We start from the raw sequence: 20,171 nt of genomic DNA on the forward strand, positions 1-20,171 counted from the left end.
TACCCAATAAGATTCAAGGCTGTAATTACTGCCCAAGGTGCTTCAACAAAGTAGATTAAAGGGTCTGAATACTTAGCTAAAAGTTATTTGATTTGTCATTATGGGGTATTGTGTGTAGATTGAGGGGGGTGGGGGGACAATTTGATCAATTTTAGAATAAGTCTAACGTAACAATGTGGAAAAAGTGAAGGGGGCTGAATACTCTCCAAATGCACTGTACGAGACAAAGGGGTACTCATAACTGTGCCGTCAATATCAAACAGTTACTGCTCTTTGAAAGTCTCCAAAGCTTTCACTCCAAACAGATTTCAGAATAATCAATATGCCACCTTAAACAATTCTGTTCCTATTCTATCAGCTAGCTCATACCGCCCTCGTATGTTTAAATCAACTTACTGCTGCCACAACAACCAACATTTACAAAAGATGCTATAAGACAGGAACACATTTTACTTTAACTCTTTTAATTATGATGAACATATTTGCATTACAATATACTCTTGAAAAACAAAAACATGGATACATCACACCTTGAAATGACCATGACCGGTTTTAAATCATTCATTAATTCCTTTATCATTAATTAAAGTGACAATGTCTCAAACTTTTTCTTCCACAACGATTTCATTATAAATTAAAAAGCAGTGACGTTGCATAGCCTAATGGTTATGGAGTTTCAACACAGTTGAAAAATGAGAGAAAGCACTTTCCAGAGGACGACGTCATCCTGTTCCCCTCCTTTGGCACTGTCACAAGATAACAGCATCTGATCAAGGCTCTTCTGCTAGGTTAAGCCAATCACAGACCTGTATTTTGATGGAAGCTGGACCTGGCTGTGAAAGACTGCTTAAGCAGAGACTAGTTGTACACAGGACCAGGGTTGCAAAATTCTGGGAACTTTCAATGAATTTCCAGATTTTCCAGAAATCCTGTTTGGAAGATTCCAGATTTCCTGTTTATGCCCTTCCTGATTCCAGGATTCCTCCAACCACGATTTCAGGAAAACCAGGGAATTTATTGAAAGTTTCCAGAATTCTGCAACCCTACCCAGGATACATATGAAAACGGCAACAGCACGAGAGAGGAAATATGACTTCTGCTTTGTTTTGTGTAACTGGTCCCTGAAATAGTCCATTAAACAAATTCTCCAGGGGCTGAAGAGAGCAGGGAGGATATGGGGATGAGCTCTTTAGCATAACCATCATATACAGTTGAAGTCAGAAGTTTACATACACCTTAGCCAAATACATAAAACTCAGTTTTTTACAATTCCTGACATATAATCGTAGTTAGAATTCCCTGTCTTAGGTCAGTTAGGATCACCACTTTAATTTTAAGATTGTGAAATGTCAGAATAATAGTAGAGAATTATTTCTTTCATCACATTCCCAGGGGGTGAGATATTCAATATTTGGTAGCGTTGCCATTAAATTGTTTAACTTGGGTCAAATGTTTTGGGTAGCCTTCCACAATAAGTTGGGTGAACTTTGGCCCATTCCTCCTTGATTGTACACACTTTTTCCAGTTTTGCCCACAAATTTTCTATATGATTGAGGTCAGGGCTTTCTGATGGCCACTCCAATACCTTGACTTTCTTGTCCTTAAGCCATTTTGCAAAAAACTTTGGAAGTATGCTGGGGGTCATTGTCCATTTGGAAGACCCATTTGCGACCAAGCTTTAACTGATGCCTTGAGATGTTGCTTCAATATATCCACATAATTTCTTTCTCATGATGCCATCCATTTTGTGAAGTGCACCAGTCCCTCCTGCAGCAAAGCACCCGCACAACATGATGCTGCCACCCCCGTGCGTCACAGTTGGGATGGTGTTCTTCGGCTTGCAAGCATCCCCCTTCCTCCAAACATAACGATGGTCATTATGGCCAAACTGTTCTATTTATGTTTCATCAGACCAGATGACAAAAAGTACAATCTTTGTCCCCATGTGCAGTTGCAAACCGTAGTCTGGCTTTTTTATGGTGGTTTTGGAGCAGTGGCGTCTTCCTTGCTGAGCGGCCTTTCAGGTTATGTCGATATAGGACTCATTTGACTGTGGATATAGATAAGTTTGTACCCGTTTCCTCCAGCATCTTCACAAGGTCCTTTGCTGTTGTTCTGGGATTGATTTGCACTTTTTGCACCAAAGTGCATTCATCACTAAGAGAAAGAACACGTCTCCTTCCTGAGCGGTATGACGGCTGCATGGTCCCATGGTGTTTATACTTGCATACTATTGTTTGTACAGATGAACTTGGTACCTTCAGGCGTTTGGAAATTGCTCCCAAGGATGAACCAGACTTGGAGGTCTACAAGTTTGAGTTCTTGGCTGATTTCTTTTGATTTTCCCATGATGTCAATCAAAGAGGCACAGAGTTTGAAGAAAGGTCTTGAAATACATCCACAGGTACACCTCCAATTGACTCAAATTATGTCAATTAGCCTATCAGAAGCTTCTAAAGCCATGACATCATTTTCTGGAATTTTCCAAGGCGTTTAAAAGGCAGTCAACTTAGTGTATGTAAACTTCTGCCCCACTGGAATTGTAATACAGTGAATTATATGTGAAATAATCTGTCTAAACAATTGTTGGAAAAATGACTTGTGTCATGCACAAAATAGATGTCCTAACCGACTTGCCAAAACTGTGTTTTAATGAGTCCAACCTAAGTGTATGTAAACTTATGGACTTCAGCTGTAGTAAAAAAATACAAATACAAGTATGTCACAAGAATATGATTGTCATTATTTACACCCCTATTTTCCCTCAAGTTCAGCCACCCAGAGAGCATAGCAAATATAGAACCTTTTGGTTTTCTAATATTCAATTCCACTGCAATACCAACAGTATTCACACAGGATTCCTTTCAAGCAAAATCATTTCTGACAAAGAAATACTCACATAAAATATTAGTCTGAGGAAAAGGCAAAAAAAGGCCAAAGATCATAGTTGGTACCATTATGTGAGCTATGAAATATTATCCTGAACCCAACAGGAGTGAATGCTACAAATAACAAAAATAGTATATCTGGAACAAAACCGGATTCACTTTTTAAGGAATGTGATCTACAAGTGCTATTAATGTTCGCAATGGAAACTTGAATTGAAAAATCTAAAAAGCCTGACAATTTACTGCATCACATTAGAAGGTAAGAGATTCAGTTTGGGGTTGGCCAGTATATGGGTTTTCATCAAAACCTAAACTATGCCATCTAATGGCTCACAACATCAACAACATAATTGAATTGCTTCCTTCAACAGGGATAGATTTGCGCGACCCCTGGTCCCATGGTTATTGTTCATATATTGGTCCATAATGTGGCAGATACAGTTCAGCAAACTATTCTAAAGGGTTCACTGTTGAGTTACTTCTGACCTGCTGTGTTCTGGACCAAGCAGTTTTCCTACTGCCAAATTATTCTGGGGGGGGGGGATCTTTTCTATTCTGCCTCCAATATGCTGATCTAGTGAGTGGGCGAGGTATGGACCTAAATAACCTCCACGTAATTGGCTGGGAACATTCCAAAATGCCCGTCTGGGCTGTAGCCCCGCCACCAGCCCTCGTCAATCATCTCGATGCCAGTGATGATGTCATCAGGATCGAAGGAGATCTCTGTGTCATCAGCTGTGGAATGAAAAGAGGAGCAATACCTCAGGTCACTATGCCCATTCAGATATACTTATGGTATTATTTGACGGTGTCTATTCCCTCACAGACTGCCAGTTCCACCCATATCGATTCTCCGCTTTGGGGCAAAACGTCACGGTTACTACACATTTGTCACATACAGAACCAGTTCAGTGGCCCGAGTGTCAGCTGAAATTTTTGTGTGGGCTGTGATGATGCTTACCAGCCTGGTAGTCGTATAGAGCCCTGGCACAGACACCTCGGTCCGTCTTCTCCCCTGCAGGCACCTCAAATGTGTTCTCTTCCACCTGAGGGAACAACAAGGGGTGCTGTACCTCTGAGAATGCCCTTCAAGTGTTACGTTCAACTGCAAATATTACCCATTACATCTTCTTTTGACATGAATGGCATTTGAATAATGAGAAGGTATTTTCAGATTACAAAACGTATGTTGTCGCCGTTTATAATTAAATCCTCACCCTTGCGGAATGATTCTCACATGTGCCATGACAAATATTCACCTGTGGGGGCTCCTCATAGAGATCATTTTGGGCTGGCTCTGTGGGATGGTTGTGCTGAGTGGGAGGAGCTGGTGCCTTCACTGAAAAGGGGAAAAGGTCAATTGTATTTTTTTAAAGACCATCTCCCTCCACCAACAGGTGGCAGCAGCAGCAGGGATCCAGAATACAAAGTAACTTAGAAATGTGTCCAGAGAAATGGTCATGATGATTCACAGATGAGATGACTGTTCTGTGTTCAGACTGAGGTGCATTTGGAGTAGGGCCCACCTTCATCTTGCCACTGTTCCTCAGGGACTGCATCCTGAACAGGGGTTGCATCCTGCTCATCCAAGCACTCAGACTGGGATGACTCATCCACAACGAGCTCATCCACACTGGGTTCTTATTAAGATATACACACACACACACATGATATAGGAGCACAGATACACACAGATGGCCACAAATGTACACATATACTAAGGCATGCACTCAGAAATATTCAGAAACTGAATATATCAGCCAGGTCACCCGTGATACAAGTCAGAAGTCAACATTCATCCATGGCTGAGGACGTCAGGAGATGACGTGGAAACCAGCCACTGTGGGCAACAGTGAGCACTGTTACCTTCAAATAGGTTTCGGTTTTGCTAGGGTGCATCTGCCTCTGATTCCATTGGTTGCATGTTCAAATCCAGTGATAGAAAGTTGCTTAATATTTTTGTTCTAAGCCTATTCTAAACCTTAACCATTCGGTGTTAATTTTTTTATTTATTTCACCTTTATTTAACCAGGTAGGCTAGTTGAGAACAAGTTCATTTACAACTGCAACCTGGCCAAGATAAAGCAAAGCAGTACGACAAGAACAACACAGTTACACATGGAATGAACAAGCGTACAGTCAGTAACACAATGGGGAAAAAAATAAAGTCTATATACAGTGTGTGCAAATGGCATGAGGTGGTAAGGCAATAAATAATAGCGAAGTAATTACAATTTAACACTGGAGTGATAGCTGTGCAGATGATGATGTGGAAGTAGAAATACTGGTGTGCAAAATATCAAAAGTAAATAAAAACAATATGGGGATGAGGTAGGTAGATTGGGTGGGCTATTTACAGATGGGATACGTACAGCTGCTCAGATAGCTGATGTTCAAAGTTAGTGAGGGAAATATAAGTCTCCAGCTTCAGCAACTTTTGCAACTCGTTCCAATCATTGGCAGCAGATAACTGGAAGGAGAGGCTGGCTGGCAACTGAAAGGAGGTGTTGGCTTTGGGGATGACCAGTGAGATATACCTTTTGGGCCGTGCACTGCACATGGGCCACCACAGGAGTCGCTAGCGCGATGGGACAAGGACATCCTTGCCTGCCAAACCCTCCCCTAACCCGGATGACGCTGGGCCAATTGTGCGCCACCCCATGGGTCTCCCGGTCGCGGCCGGCTGGGACAGAGCCTGGACTTGAACCCAGAATCTCTAGTGGCACAGCTAGCAATACGATGCTCGGGAAGCCTTGGCTACAGTGATCTAATGTGGGCATGATGAGTGATGTTAAATTGCAGTAACAAGAGAGCAAATGGAGTAGCATTAGGTCAATAATTTGGACTGATTGATTGAAAGGGAGCAGCATCAGGTAAAGATTGGACCGAAACATCTCTTGTATGTCACACAGTCACCCATGTGTGAAGTATTTCTCTCTCTCTGTCTGTGTGTGTGAGATAGGGCAGGGTCAGTTTGTGTCAGTGGTATGAGTGAGCTCAGACCTGCAGCAGGGACAGGAGAGGCAGAGCCTGCAGAAAGTGGGGAGGCTTGGCGCAGGGGCGAGCGGGATGGCTCAGGCTCACATGGTTGCTTAGAGAGAAAAGGGCTTTGCAAACGCCCTGAGAAACACACACCAGAGCAGACAGACAGACATACACATTGGCCGGAGAGGTTACCCAGCAGAGTAGACAACACAAAGCAGATGTGGTCTAGAGACAAGATGTGATACGAGACAGTCTGTCTGACAATGAGTTAAAGCTGATGAAGGCAGAGTAATGCAATAAAAATCTCCTCCTGCATGTTTCAACATGGCCCAGACAATCCCCTGATCTTCCCCACACCTGACAGATAGCTCGCAGGTACATTTATGAAACACCCATGGCAGAAACATTTTACAGAATAATCTAAAATCCTCATTAGGAACTACACTTGGCATATTAATAGCAAACAGTTGTATTGAATTAGTAGCCTACCTGGCTGGGGGCTGGAAGTGGTGTGGGCAGGGGTGTCCATGCCCTTCTCTTTCTGCTTGAACATCTCTCTGGGGTTCATAGAGCGCTGTGAGATCAGATTGGCTGCCTCCTGAAACACACAGTGAGAGTCAGACATGCACACTGGCCACTGTAGAGCTATAGAAAGGGAAGGGAAAGGGGGATACCTAGTCAGCTGTACAACTGAATGCATTCAACTGAAATGTGTCTCCGGCATTTAACCCAACCCCAGGGTTAATTGCATCACTCAGGGGCTCATGGGATTTTTACCTTCTCAGCTCAGAACTCTTAGTAGTTTAACACCCCAGTGAAATTCACTGCTGATAAGCAAAATGGCATAATCTACAGCAGGGGTAAGCAAAACCTGGCCCGGAATTCAGGCAAAGATTTGTTCAGGTGGGCTTTCACGCTTCAGCAAACAAAGGAAAGGAGGGGTGCTCAACAACAAAAATCATGAGACGTTCTTACCAAGAAAAACATCCAAAATTCTAGGTAGAAATTAGTTGGAGCACAAGATTTATATATTTTAGCTCTCTTTAATCCGTTGTACAGGACGCAAACAGGTGACTGACAGAGGTCAAGCTGAAGTCTTCATCAGAGTGGCCTGACCATTTATAGCCTGGTGGCCCATTGAGACACAACAACGTAAGAAAATTATAATTGAAACATAAGGTAAATGGCAAATTGTAGCACAAAAAAAAACTACAAATAATAAGAGAAATAGTGTGTCTCGTTAATAAATAGGCCATGTCAAAATATACATTTATATTTGTTTGTGAATCCGGAAACACAGCGACACCAAAAATCTAAGCAAGAACATTACGGAAACGAGGACAGTGAAAACTCATTGTTAAGCCCAGGGGTGTAAGACTCAGTACATGGAGGGCCGGCCTATTGTCAGCCTTGTGTTCTGCAATGCAGAGTTTTAATGCTCGTATAATTTGACCAATATAAGCAGCACCGCAGATGCATTTGAGCATGTATAAAACATTTGTTGTGCTACAATTAATGACGCTCTGGATTTTATATTCTTTCCCTGTTCTCGGGTGGTAAAAAAACTTAAGTATTGGTCAGCCAATAATAAAACGTTTACCACCTGGGAACAGGTGGTAAATCCAAAGCTTCATCATTATTTTCTTACATTATTGTCTCAATGGGCCGCTAGGCTATAAATAGGAGCTAAGCGCAAAGGTTAGATCACTCTGAGGATGACGTCAGCTTGACCTCAGTCACCTGTTCACATCCTGCACAATGGATTAGAGGGAGCTAAATTAAATCAAATCCTGCTTTTTTTGTTGAGTGCTCCAACTCCTTTCTACCTCGAAGTAATCTGATTTGTGTGTGTGATATACACACACAAAAGTATATGGACACCCGTTCAAATAAGTGGATTCGGCTATTTCAGCCACACCCATTGCTGACAGGTATATAAAGCATAAGTGCCTGACCTCACTAACTCCCTGCAGCAATGTTCTAAAATCTAGTGGAAAGTCTTCCCAGAAGAGTGGAGGCTGTTATAGCAGCAAAGTGGTGGACCAACTCCATATTAATGCCCATGATTTTGGAATGAGATGTTCGACGAGCAGATGTCCACACACTTCTGGTCATGCAGTGTCTGTTATTTAAATGTTATTTTCAAATAACAAAAGCAGGAAGCACCAGGAAGCACTCGTTCTATAAAAAAAGTGCTCAGATGAAGCAGATGCGAAACTACGGGACTATTTTGCTATCACAGACTAGAACATGTTCCGATGGCATTGAGGAGTACACCACATCAGTCACTGGCTTTATCAATAAGTGCATCGAGGACGTCGTCCCAACAGTGACTGTACGTACATACCCCAACCAGAAGCCATGGATTACAGGCAACATTGAGCTAAAGGGCAGAGCTGCCCGTTTCAAGGGGCAATGCCCTCCAATGAACATTCAAACAGGCAAAGAGTCAATACAGGGCTAAGATTGAATCATACTACACTGGCTCCAACGCTCGTCTTATGTGGCAGGGCTTGCAAACAATTACAGACTACAAAGGGAAGCACAGTTCGAGCTGCCCAGTGACATGAGCCTACCAGACGAGCTAAATCACTTCTTTGCTCGCTTCGAGGCAAGCAGCACTGAGGCATGCATGAGAGCATCAGCTGTTCCGGACGACTGTGTGATCACACTCTCCATAGCCGACGTGAGTAAGACCTTTAAAACAGGTCAACATTCACAAGGATGCAGGGCCAGATGGATTACCAGGACGTGTGCTCCGGGCATGTGCTGACCAATTGGCAGGTGTCTTCACTGACATTTTCAACATGTCCCTGATTGAGCCTGTAATACCAACATGTTTCAAGCAGACCACCATAGTCCCTGTGCCCAAGAACACAAAGGCAACCTGCCTAAATGACTACAGACCCATAGCACTCATGTCTGTAGCCATGAAGTGCTTTGAAAGGCTGGTCATGGCTCACATTAACACCATTATCACAGAAATCCGAGACCCACCCCAATTTGCATACCGCCCAAACAGATCAACAGATGATGCAATCTCTATTGCACTCCACACTACCCTTTCAAACCTGGACAAAAGGAACACTTATGTGAGAATGCTATTCATTGAATACAGCTCAGCGTTCAACAACATAGTGCCATCAAAGCTCATCACTAAGCTAAGGATCCTGGGACTAAACACCTCCCTCTGTAACTGTATCCTGGACTTCCTGATGGGCCACCCCCAGGTGGTGAGGGTAGGTAGCAACACATCAGCCACGCTGATCCTCAACACTGGAGCTCCCCAGGGGTGTGTGCTCAGTCCCCTCCTGTACTCCCTGTTCACCTGTTCAACAATGACTAGACAGCCTACAGGGAGGTGGTCAGAGATCTGGCTGGGTGATGCCAGAATAATCACCTATCCCTCAACATAACCAAGACTAAGGAGATGATTGTGGACTACAGGAAAAGGAGGACTGAGCACGACCCCATTCTCATCGACAGGGCTGTAGTAGAGCAGGTTGAGAGCTTCAAGTTCCTTGGTGTCCACATCAACGAACTAGAATGGTCCAAACACACCAAGACGATTGTGAAGAGGGCACGACAAAGCTTATTCCCCCTCAGGAAACTAAAAAGATTTGGCATGGGTCCTCAGATCCTCAAAAGGTTCTACAGCTGCAACATCGAGAGAATCCTGACTGGTTGCATCCCTGCCTGGTACGGCAATTGCTCGGCCTCCGACCGCAAGGCACTAGAGGGTAGTGTGTACGGCCCAGTACATCACATGGGCTAAGCTGCCTGCCATCTAGGACCTCTACGCCAGGCGGTGTCAGAGGAATGCCCTAAAAATTGTCATAGAACTCAACCAACCCAGTCAAAGACTGTTCTATCTACTACCGCATTGCAAGTGGTACCCGAGTGCCAAGTCTAAAACAAAAAGGCTTCTCAACAGTTTTTACCCCCAAACCAAAATATTCCTGAACAGGTAATCAAATGGCTACCCGGACTATTTACATTGTGTGCCAATGCCCCCCAACCACTCTTTTACGCTGCTGCTACTCTCTCTTGATCATATATGCATAGTCACCTTAACCATATCTACATGTACATACTCCCTCAATCAGCCCGACTAACTGGTGCCTGTATGTAGCCTCGCTACTGTTATAGCCTCACTACTGTATATAGACTTGCAACTTATTTTTCACTGTCTTTACTGTGGTGTTATTTTTTTACTTATCCATTGTTCACCTAATACCTTTTTTGCACTGTTGGTTAGAGGCTGTAAGTAAGCATTTCACTGTACACCCGTTGTATTCGGCACACGTGACAAATAAACTTTGATTTGAAATACAATCTTGTTGGTCTTAGTTGTGATCAATGTGCAGTGTCCAAATTCTTATACAAATTATTTTCCATCCCCCAAATCATTCCCTCAAACAAAACTCAGCCCCCGGCTAAAACTAGTTGCTTACCCCTGATCTACAGTATGAAAAAACATGTACAATTTCTTTATTATGTCTAAAGAAAATGAAGATACAAAGAATGTACAGACAGGAAAATTACTAAGTTAAACTGTGGAGACTTTGGATTCAAGCAAAGAACAGGTTTGATTGAGTCATTGAAAAGGGAAGCAGTTCTGAGTCAGTGTATAGGGAGAATTTGGACAATCACATTTAACTCACATTGGCTTTCTCCACAGATTCACCACGCTTCATCCCTTTCTTCTGAGTTGCCTGGAAGTCCTTCTCCTGCTCCTCCTGATGGTGCATCACACATAATTGAACACTACCTCAGAGGCTACACCTAATGGTTCTGTTTAGTTTGTTCTTGTGCTAATCTTATGTCCTAAATTTGTGCTTTGACATTTAAAAACATAATTGAGGTGGGGTGCATGTTGCAGACTGACCTACTGCCTCCCACATGAGGATAAACTACCAGTTAAACATAACAGAACTGGTTTGAACTGATTCTCATCAAACTGCAGGCCTGTCCTGCTGTAAGCCAGCAGAAGAAAAAAAAACTCACCCATTGTTGTTTCTCATCTTCTCTGCTCTCAGCTTCCTGCTGCTGCTGGTACTTCCTGTTAAACAAATGGTTGTTAAAAGAAGGAAGTAGACAATGCAAACCAGTCTGTCAATAAGGTCAGCTATATAGTTCACTTAGCTGTTGGTTAACCACAGTTTTACTCACTTCTGCTGGTCGATCATAGAGGCCCTTTCCTTGTCTCTCTTCTCTCTGAGAGTTGCCTCCTTGGCCTCTCGATCCTTCCTGTCTTTCTCCAGCTTCTGGCGCTCCTCGTCTGCCTTGCAGCGCTCCTCCTGTCGCCGCTTCTCCTCATCTTTCTGAGACAGACACACGGGCAATGAGCACAAAGGTTAGGGTAATGTAAAATGTGTCATAACGGCCGCATGACACCAGAACACGCTGAGCTATGATCAAACAAATATAACCAGTCTGTAGAGGATCAGTGAGTCCCTGTAGTGGAAGAAAGGTGTTGAAGCTGGCTTACCTCTGCCTGCGCCCAGAAGTTGTCTTTATTGGTGCGTTTGATTTCAGACATAGCGTTGGTCTTCTGATAGACAGAGCCCTGTCATAACAAAATGTGTTAGAGAACAACAAAAATTTCCTATGCTCCAAACAAGTTGTCACTCCTGGACACCAACCCCTACCCAGATCCAATACTGACGCAGCATGTTGGTTTATTATGGGGGAGTTAACAGGCTTTAAACAACCTGCCTTGTCTGGCCTGGTTTCTCTGGCTCTGGCCCTGGCCACCAATCATGAGCCCCAACTAAACGCCTGAATTCTACTGCAGACGAGTCATTGTAAACAACCAGCTGCACCATCACAACAACCAACATATTGGAAACTCACACTAAAAAAAACTCATCAAATCAGATTTTATTTGTCATATGCGCTGAATACAACAGTGAAATGCATACTTACAAGCCATTAAACAACAATGCAGTTAAATAAAAAAATAAAAAGTAAGATGAGAATAACAAATAAAGGAACAGCAGTAAATAACGATAGTGGGGCTATATACAGGGGGTACCAGTACAGAGCCATTATGCAGGGGCACCGGCGTTGTTGTAATTTAGATAATATGTACATGTAGGTAGAGTTATTAAAACGACTATGCATAGATAATAAGAGAGTAGCAACATCGTAGAAGGGGGAGGAGGGTAGAAGCTGTTTAGAAGCCTCTTGGACCTAGACTTGGCGCTAAAGGTACAGCTTGCCATGCGGTAGGAGAGAACAGTATGACTAGGGTGCCTGGAGTCTGAATTTTTAGGGCCTTCCTCTGACACCGCCTGGTATAGAGGTCCTGGATGGCAGGAGGGTTGGCCCCGGTGGTATACTGAGCCGTATGCACTACCCTGCGTAGTGCCTTGCGGTCGGAGGCCGAGCAGTTGCCATACCAAGCAGTGATACAACCCGTCAGGATGCTCTTGATGGTGCAGCTGTAGAACCTTTTGAGGATCTGAGGACCTGCGCCAAATCTTTTCAGTCTCCTGAGGGGGAATAAGTTGACATGCCCTTTTCACGACTGTCTTGGTGTACTTGGATCATGTTAGTTTGTTGGCAATGTGGATGCCAAGGAACTTGAAGCTCTCAACCTGCTCCACTACAACCCCGTCGATGAGAATGGAGGCGTGCTCAGTCCTCCTATTCCTGTAGTCCACAATCATCTCCTTTGTCTTGATCACGTTGAGGGAGAGGTTGTCCTTTCACAACATGGTCAGGTCTCTGACCACCTCCCTGTAGGCAGTCTTATAATTGTCGGTGATCAGGCCTACCACTGTTGTGTCATCAGCAAACTTAATGACGGTGTTGGAGTCGGGGCTGGCTGTGCAGTCATGAGTGAACAGGGAGTACAGGAGGGGGCTGAGCACGCACCCCTGAGGGGCCCCAGTGTTGAGGATCAGCATGGTGGTTGTGCCTTACCACCCGGGGGCAGTCCGTCAGAAAGTCCAGGAACCAGTTGCAAACGGAGGTGTTTAGACCCAGGGTCCTAAGCTTAGTGATTAGCTTTGAGGGCACTATGGTGTTGAACACTGAGTTGTAGTCAGTGAATAGCATTCTCAAATATAGTTGAAGTCGGAAGTTTACATACACCTTAGCCAAATACATTTAAACTCAGTTGTTCACAATTCCTGACATTTAAAGCTAGTAAAAGTTCCCTGTCCTAGGTCAGTCAGGATCACCACTTTATTTTAAGAATGTGAAATGTCAGAATAATAGTAGAAATAATTATTTCTTTCTTTCATCACATTCCCAGTGTGTCAGAAGTTTACATACACTCAATTAGTATTTGGTAGCATTGCCTTAAATTGTTTAACTTGGGTCAAACATTTTGGGTAGCCTTCCAACAGCTTCCCACAATAAGTTGGGTGAATTTTGGCCCATTCCTCCTGACAGAGCTGGTGTAACTGAGTCAGGTTTTTAGGCCTCCTTGCTCACACACGCTTTTTCAGTTGTGCAAATACATTTTCTATAGGATTGAGGTCAGGGCTTTGTGAAGGCCACTCCAATACTTTGTTGTCCTTAAGCCATTTTGCCACAACTTTGAAAGTATGCTTAGGGTAATTGTCCATTTGGAAGACCCAGTTACGACCAAGCTTTAACTTCTCTAGGGTAGGGGCAGCATTTTGAATTTTGGATGAAAAGCATGCCGAAATTAAACTGCCTTCTACTCAGGCCCAGAAGATAGGATATGCATATAATTAGTAGATGTGGATAGACAACACTCTAAAGTTTCCAAAACTGTTAAAATAATGTCTGTGAGTATAACAGTACTAATTTGGCAGACGAAAACCTGAGAAAAATCCATTCGGGAAGTAGGACTTTGTTGTTGTTGGTGTTGTAGTTTTCTACTCAATGCCATTACAGTATCCATTGACTTAGGACAAATTGCAGTTCCTATGCCTTCCACTAGATGTCAACAGTCTTTAGAAATCGTTTCAGGCTTGTATTCTGAAAAATGAGGGAGTAGGAGCAGTCTGAATGAGTTGACCCTGCCGTGTCACAGAGCTTTTTCAAGCGCGCGACCAGAGAGAGTGCCTTTCTTGTTTACCTTTTATATTGACGACGTTATTGCCTGTTTGATGGTTCGGAGGAGGGCATAGCGGGTTTTCTTATAAGCTTCCAGGTTAAAGTCTCACTCCTTGAAAGCATCAGCTCTACCCTTTAGCTCAGTGTGAATGTTGCCTGTAATTCATGGCTTCTGGTTGGGGTATGTACGTACAATCACTGTGGGGACGAAGTCCTCGATGCACTTATTGATAAAGCCAGTGACTGATGTGGTGTACTCCAATGCCTTCGGAAGAATCCCGGAACATATTCCAGTCTGTGCTAGCAAAACATTCCTGTAGTTTAGCATCTGCTTCATCTGAACACTTAAAAAAAATGTATAGACAGAGTCAATGGTGCTTCCTGATTACATTTTTGCTTGTAAGTAGGAATCAGGAGGATAGAATTATGGTCAGATTTGCCAAATAGAGGACGAGGGAGAGCTTTGTACACGTCTCTGTGTGTGGAGTAAAGGTGGTCTAGAATTTTTTTCCCTCTGGGTTGCACATTTAACACGCTGATAGAAATTAGGTAAAACTGATTTAAGTTTCCCTGCATTGAAGTCCCCGGCCACGAGAAGCACCGCCTCTGGATGAGCGTTTTCCTGTTTACTTATGGAGGTATATCGCTCATTGAGCGCGGTTTTAGTGCCAGCATCGGTCTGTGGTGGTATGTAGACAGCTACGAAAAATACAGATGAAAACTCTAGGTAGATATAGTGGTCTACAGCTTATCATGAGATACTCTACCTCAGGCAGGCAAAACCTAGAGACTTCCTTAGATATCGTGCACCAGCTGTTGTTTACATATACACATAGGCCCCCGCCACGTGTCTTACCAGAGGCTGTTCCTCCGCAGGCTTGTGCAGTAAATGTAACCAAAACGTCCACAGGCAGAGAAGTTATTACCGAAACAAATTAGCTATATGAGAGCATATCATTCGACCACAACACAACTTGCCTCACTTTCCAACATAATGTATGCACAGATCCTGATAAAATGAGGAAACAAGCTCATAATGCCACAACTAAAATGTTTTAATCTCTAAAAGGATAAGATGCTGTATTTGGTACATACCACAGGTCCCTGGGGACCAGCGTCTCGGAACTTGTTGGACTCTTTGTGGAAGCTGTAGTTGGCCCCCGAGGCCTTGCCCACCTTTTGCATAATAGCCTCAGGTTCCACATCCTCCTCTGCACGGGCATTTATTGTGACATGGGCGCCCTGGAATTACAGCAGACATTTTAGGTACAAATAACACGCATCACAAATTCCAGATAAGGCCATGAAAGGGCTGTCCATATGAGGGATATTTGATTTCTGACAGCCACCACCCATAGATTTTGTTGACATGCAGTTAGCAAGGTGACTTTCATGATAACAACCGATAACTGGGACTACTTCAAGCGCCGATTTAGAAACCACAACTTCACCCAAAGCAGCCTCCAACTGCTGCTGCTTAACTCAAACTAGGGCTGTCAAACGATTAAAATAATTGAGTTAATGGCATTAATCGCGATAATCAAAATGTTTGGATTTGCTCAATTTCGGCCATAGCGATTTGGGCCTTTATCCATTTAAAAAACAGTGTATACTACGCCTTAATTGTCAGAGACGGAAACACAAAATGATCTACATCAGAATGTTTTAATAGCTTAACGCAGTCAAAAAATGTGCCAATAAACATGTCACGCATTAACTTTGACCGACCTATCTTAAACACCAACATGCTATTACAGGCACTTACAGAGGTGTCTATTCCTTTCCTGAAATAGCTATACATTTCATATCCTGTTGAGGCCAGTGTTACAAGTGTACACACAAAAAGTTGCATCCAGTGGATTTTCTTCCTTAGCTAAACACAAGTTGTCTGTGTGGAGAAAATGTCTATAACATGCCAAATGAAATACCTTGAGAAAATTTGCCATGGAGCTGACATGATTGGCACATAGTCCTTTCCGGGCATCTTTCACACCTTCTCCAGTCTGAAACACAAATAGTCATGAGCATTATTCAATTTAAATTTCAAAATACAGAGGAGTGCCACCTTCAGAAGAAAAGGGAGCGTAGCACAGCACTCACCCAGTTGATGAGGACGTATTTGCACAGGCCAGAGTTTGGGTCCTGGACACGACAGAACGCGTACATAATTTTCCCGCTGCTAAGTTCCTCCACCAGTTCCTCCAGTCCACCATCTGAAACAGTATCATAATGTTGTCACATTGTAGAAAGTATGTTCTATGCAAAGTAATGTGCATTACTGTGTGAAGCTTACATTTTGTATACAATATGGCTACATGGCAGACAATAATGCCCGTAGGCACTTTCAACATGTTCCGTTTTTGACAGGGTATGTGCTGTAAGATTCTTCCTGCATTATACATGCTTTGGTTGCTACCTATCTTTTCACATATAAAAGTTGTTCTTATTGAAACAATAAAAGACGCACCTACTGCAAACTACTTACTACCTTTGCTTTCATCTTTTAAATTGCCTTACTGTGCTTTGAGAGCAATTCAGTAGCACACCATAAGTTAAGGTGATGATAATCTTAGACAACATTGCAGACTCGATTCCAAACGGAAAACATTTAAATGTTGGAGCCTTTCTAAGTTCCTGTGTACCACACTCACCTCCCTTCTCTGCCAATCGGATATCATTAGTGTTCCCCTCGTAGGTGTACAATGCCCTGCAGAGAAGAATGCCAGGTTACAGGATCACACTAGCATTGCAAATAGTAGATTGTTGTTTACACTGCTTATTAGGCTACCACACTGTCAACATCATTGTTCACATCCATGTAACACTTAGCCACTGCTTAAAAAGTTATTGCAGAATAGCATCCTGTTTAGGTGATGTGCCCTGCTCAAACAAAAACATGACACTGGGTTGAACTGCATAACTTTGGAGCAGACCATTAACGTGAGCAACTGAGATCCTGTAATAGTGAACTATGTAATTATATGTTTAAAAAAAACACTTGAGAGTCTGGTCCCCATTCAGCAATAGGAAGTGTGCTAAGAATGAAACCCTCTGGGTTTGATAAACCTCTTGAGAGGTAAACCAGGTTAATTAATTAATTCAGGTCATCTTGATCTTTAAACACTTCCACCAACAGGTTTCATTTGAACCTCAAATGACGAGTAAAATCATTTGCTCCAAGTACTTTTCTTTAGCTAAAATTAGCTTGTTAACGTTAGGTGCATGCAATATTTAGGCATTGTGACAACCTAAGAAATCAACAAAATAAAAACCACAAACCGCTGACGTAGCTACTAATGTTATCTAGCATCATCCTTACTTAGCTAACTAGCAAGCTAAAACGCTAAGGAAATTGGCAGACAACATGACATGGTCATCCGATTTGTATAATTGGCTACTGTGCGAACATGGCAATAATAATTATACTGTTTCGTTGATACAAAATACGTTATTGCACAACAAGCAAGCCAGATAACTAACTTACATGATAGACAAGAGAAATTAAATGCTGTTAACCAAGGAGCTAACGTAGCTAGCTAACTAAAAATAGCGGATGCACCATTTTATGGCGATGCAATTAGATAGCTTGATAACGTTAGCGAGCTTTCCTACGATGCTACCGTCCTTACCAATTGGTGTTGGATTTCTCATCTACCACCTCCTTGTAGGCATTTGTCAGGGCAATGCCGTTTTTGCTTAGGTTCACTGCCATCGTTCAGTCACGGAAACAGTTGTGTATTGCCGTGATAAGCCCGTCCTACTCTCGGAGGAGAGGCGGTAAAACCGAATCGAATTGACTTCTGATTGAGATCTCAACACACAGGAAGTTCGCCTTCCAGCAGCACAAACGATGATGTCACTCGTACGGTAATGAAGAAAGCTTCCAAATAAAAGCCCACATTTCAAAACATTGCAATGTAGATAACTCATTCAAATATATTAAAATAAAAAATGTAATAAAAAATATGGTTTAAAAAAACAACAACATTTTTCTACCCCCAGTAATGAATGAAATAATGCAATGTTAACACTGATATGTTGAGAATATTTGGCTGTAGAGAGAAAACAATTATTCCTGGTTCAGCTAAATTGAGGTCGGAAATACTCAGTAGGGTCTCTACTAACCAAATATGTGTGGTTTTGGAGGCGGACTGTGTCCTACATACGCAGCAGCACTTCCTCAGCCCACTCAATAGCACCCAATGCAATATACTGTAATAGACTGTACATGGGATACATTTTGGCTTGTAGAGAGCAAACTGTTCTACCTGTCTCAGCTAAAGTGGGGTGGGAAATACTCAGTAGGGTCTCTACTTACCAAATATGTGTAGTTTTGGAGGGGGACTGTGTTATAGACATATGCATTTAGTCCTATACATTATAGTCATTCCAAAACAATACATTAATCTAGGTGGTTGAAAGGTATGCCAGTCCATCATTGGGTATGTCTTTGTGTACATTTAATTTCACACTGGAAGCAAACAGGGTAAGCAAAAAAATATTAGTGTTTTGTCTTTACAACTGATATTAAACACAACAGTACATTAACCTAATGGTGATGGTAATGGGTGCATGTTTACACATTAAAAAAAATGCATCAGGTCAATCGCTTAGCCTGACAAAAAGTCATTTTTAGGCAGTAGTCTAGTAAAATCATGTTGCTATTGGTTTATACAGTGCATTTGGAAAGTATTCAGACCCATTGACTTGTTTCTACATTTTGTTACGTTACAGCCTTATTCTAAAATGTATTAAATTGTCCCCCTGTCATCAAACTTAACACTATACTCCATAATGACAAAGCAAAAACTGGTTTAGAAATGTTAGCAAATTTATACAAAATAAAACTGAAAAATTACATTTACATAAGTATTCAGATCCTTTACTTAGTACTTTGTTGAATCACTGACAGCAATTACAGCCTCGAGTTTTCTTGGGTATGACACTACAAGCTTCACACACCTGTATTTGAGGAGTTTCTCCCATTCTTCTCTACAGATCCTCTCAAGCTCTGTCAGGTTGGATGGGGAGCGTTGCTGAACAGCTATTTCAGGTCTCTCCAGAGATGTTCGATCGGGTTCAAGTCACGGCTCTGAATGGGCCACTCATGGACATTCAGAGACTGGTCCCAAAGCCACTCCTGTTCACCCTGGAAGGTGAACCTTAGCCGCAGTCTGAGGTCTTGTGCGCCCTGGAGCAGGTTTTCATCAAGGATCTCTCTGTACTTTTCTCCGTTCATCTTTCCCACAATCCTGACTAGTCTGCCAGTCCCTGCCGCTGAAAAACATCCCCACAGTATGATGCTGCCACCACCATGCTTCACCGTAGGGATGCTGCCAGGTTTCCTCCAGATGTGACACTTGGCATTCAAGTCATCAGACCGGAGACAATCTGAAACTTTTTGTCCAAAAATTATACAGAAAAGCTCATTCATGCTTGTATCACTTCTAGATTAGACTACTGCAATGCTGTAATCTCTGGCTAGCTGGATAAAGCACTAAATAAACTTCAGTTAGTGCTAAACATAGCTGTTAAGGCTAGGGCTGATTTCAAGGTTTTACTGCGAAACTACAAAGCATTACATGGGCTTTCCCCTACCTATCGCTCCGATTTGGTCCTGCCGTGCATACCTACACGTACGCTATGGTAACAAGACGCAGGCCTCCTTATTGTCCTTTGAATTTTTAAGCAAACAGCTGGAGTCAGGGCTTTCTCCTATAGAGCTCAATTTTTATGGAATGGTCTGCCTATCCATGTGAGAGACGCAGACTCGGTCTCAACCTTTAAGTCTTTATTGAAGACTCATCTCTTCAGTAGGTCATATGATTGAGTGTAGTCTGGCCCAGGGGTGTGAAGGTGAACAGCAAGGCGCTAGAGCGACAACCCGCCCTGGCTGTCTCTGCCTGGCTAGCTCCCCTCCACTGTGAATCTCTGCCTCTGACCCAATAATGGGGGCTGAGTCACTGGCTTACTAGTGCTCTTCCATGCCATCCCTAAGAGGGATTCATCAATTCAGTGGGTTGCGTCACAGACGTGATCTTCCTGTCTGGTTTTGCGGTCCCTCGGGCTTGTGCTGTGGAGGAGATCATTGTGGGCTATACTCAGCCTTGTCTCAGGGTAGTAAGTTGGTGGTCTGTTGATATTGCTCTAGTTGTGTGGGGGCTGTGCTTTGGCAAAGTGGGTGGGGTTACATCCTGCCTGGTTGGCCCTGGCCAGGGTATCGTCAGAAGGGGCCACAGTGTCCCCCGACCCCACGTTTCA

General features: G+C 43.0%; 1 protein-coding gene across 2 annotated transcripts; it reads right to left on the reverse strand.

Moving 5' to 3' along the window:
* Nucleotides 1-443: 443 nt before the first annotated feature.
* Nucleotides 444-17,727, reverse strand: LOC135541717 (drebrin-like protein B). Of its 2 annotated transcripts, XM_064968027.1 has the most exons (14): nt 17,540-17,726; nt 16,562-16,617; nt 16,011-16,123; nt 15,839-15,913; nt 15,006-15,152; nt 11,365-11,442; nt 11,046-11,197; nt 10,881-10,935; nt 10,538-10,612; nt 6,363-6,471; nt 4,415-4,528; nt 4,148-4,227; nt 3,850-3,934; nt 444-3,623 (listed from the first exon to the last, which is right to left on the reverse strand). In XM_064968027.1, exons 1-14 carry the CDS (start codon nt 17,620-17,622, stop codon nt 3,487-3,489), a joined length of 1,359 nt encoding a protein of 452 aa, XP_064824099.1. In that variant the 5' UTR covers nt 17,623-17,726; the 3' UTR covers nt 444-3,486. The 2 variants fall into 2 exon arrangements, with proteins under 2 accessions (XP_064824099.1, XP_064824109.1); XM_064968037.1 differs by lacking the exon at nt 4,415-4,528 and having other exon boundaries at nt 17,540-17,727.
* Between the last annotated feature and the right edge of the window lie 2,444 nt (nt 17,728-20,171).

This window comes from Oncorhynchus masou, chromosome 1, assembly GCF_036934945.1.
Source record: "Oncorhynchus masou masou isolate Uvic2021 chromosome 1, UVic_Omas_1.1, whole genome shotgun sequence".
In the NCBI taxonomy this organism is placed as follows: Eukaryota; Metazoa; Chordata; class Actinopteri; order Salmoniformes; family Salmonidae; genus Oncorhynchus; species Oncorhynchus masou.

What these genes read in the sequence shown, in the direction of transcription:
- LOC135541717 (XM_064968027.1), bottom strand. Translation starts at nt 17,622, where the DNA reads ATGGCAGTGAACCTAAGCAAAAACGGCATTGCCCTGACAAATGCCTAC. An exon ending in AATACGTCCTCATCAACTGG is followed by an intron (nt 15,914 to 16,010) that starts GTGAGTGCTGTG and finishes TTTGTGTTTCAG; the next exon opens with ACTGGAGAAGGTGTGAAAGA. An exon ending in CTGGTCCCCAGGGACCTGTG is followed by an intron (nt 11,443 to 15,005) that starts GTATGTACCAAA and finishes TTGTTATGACAG; the next exon opens with GGCTCTGTCTATCAGAAGAC.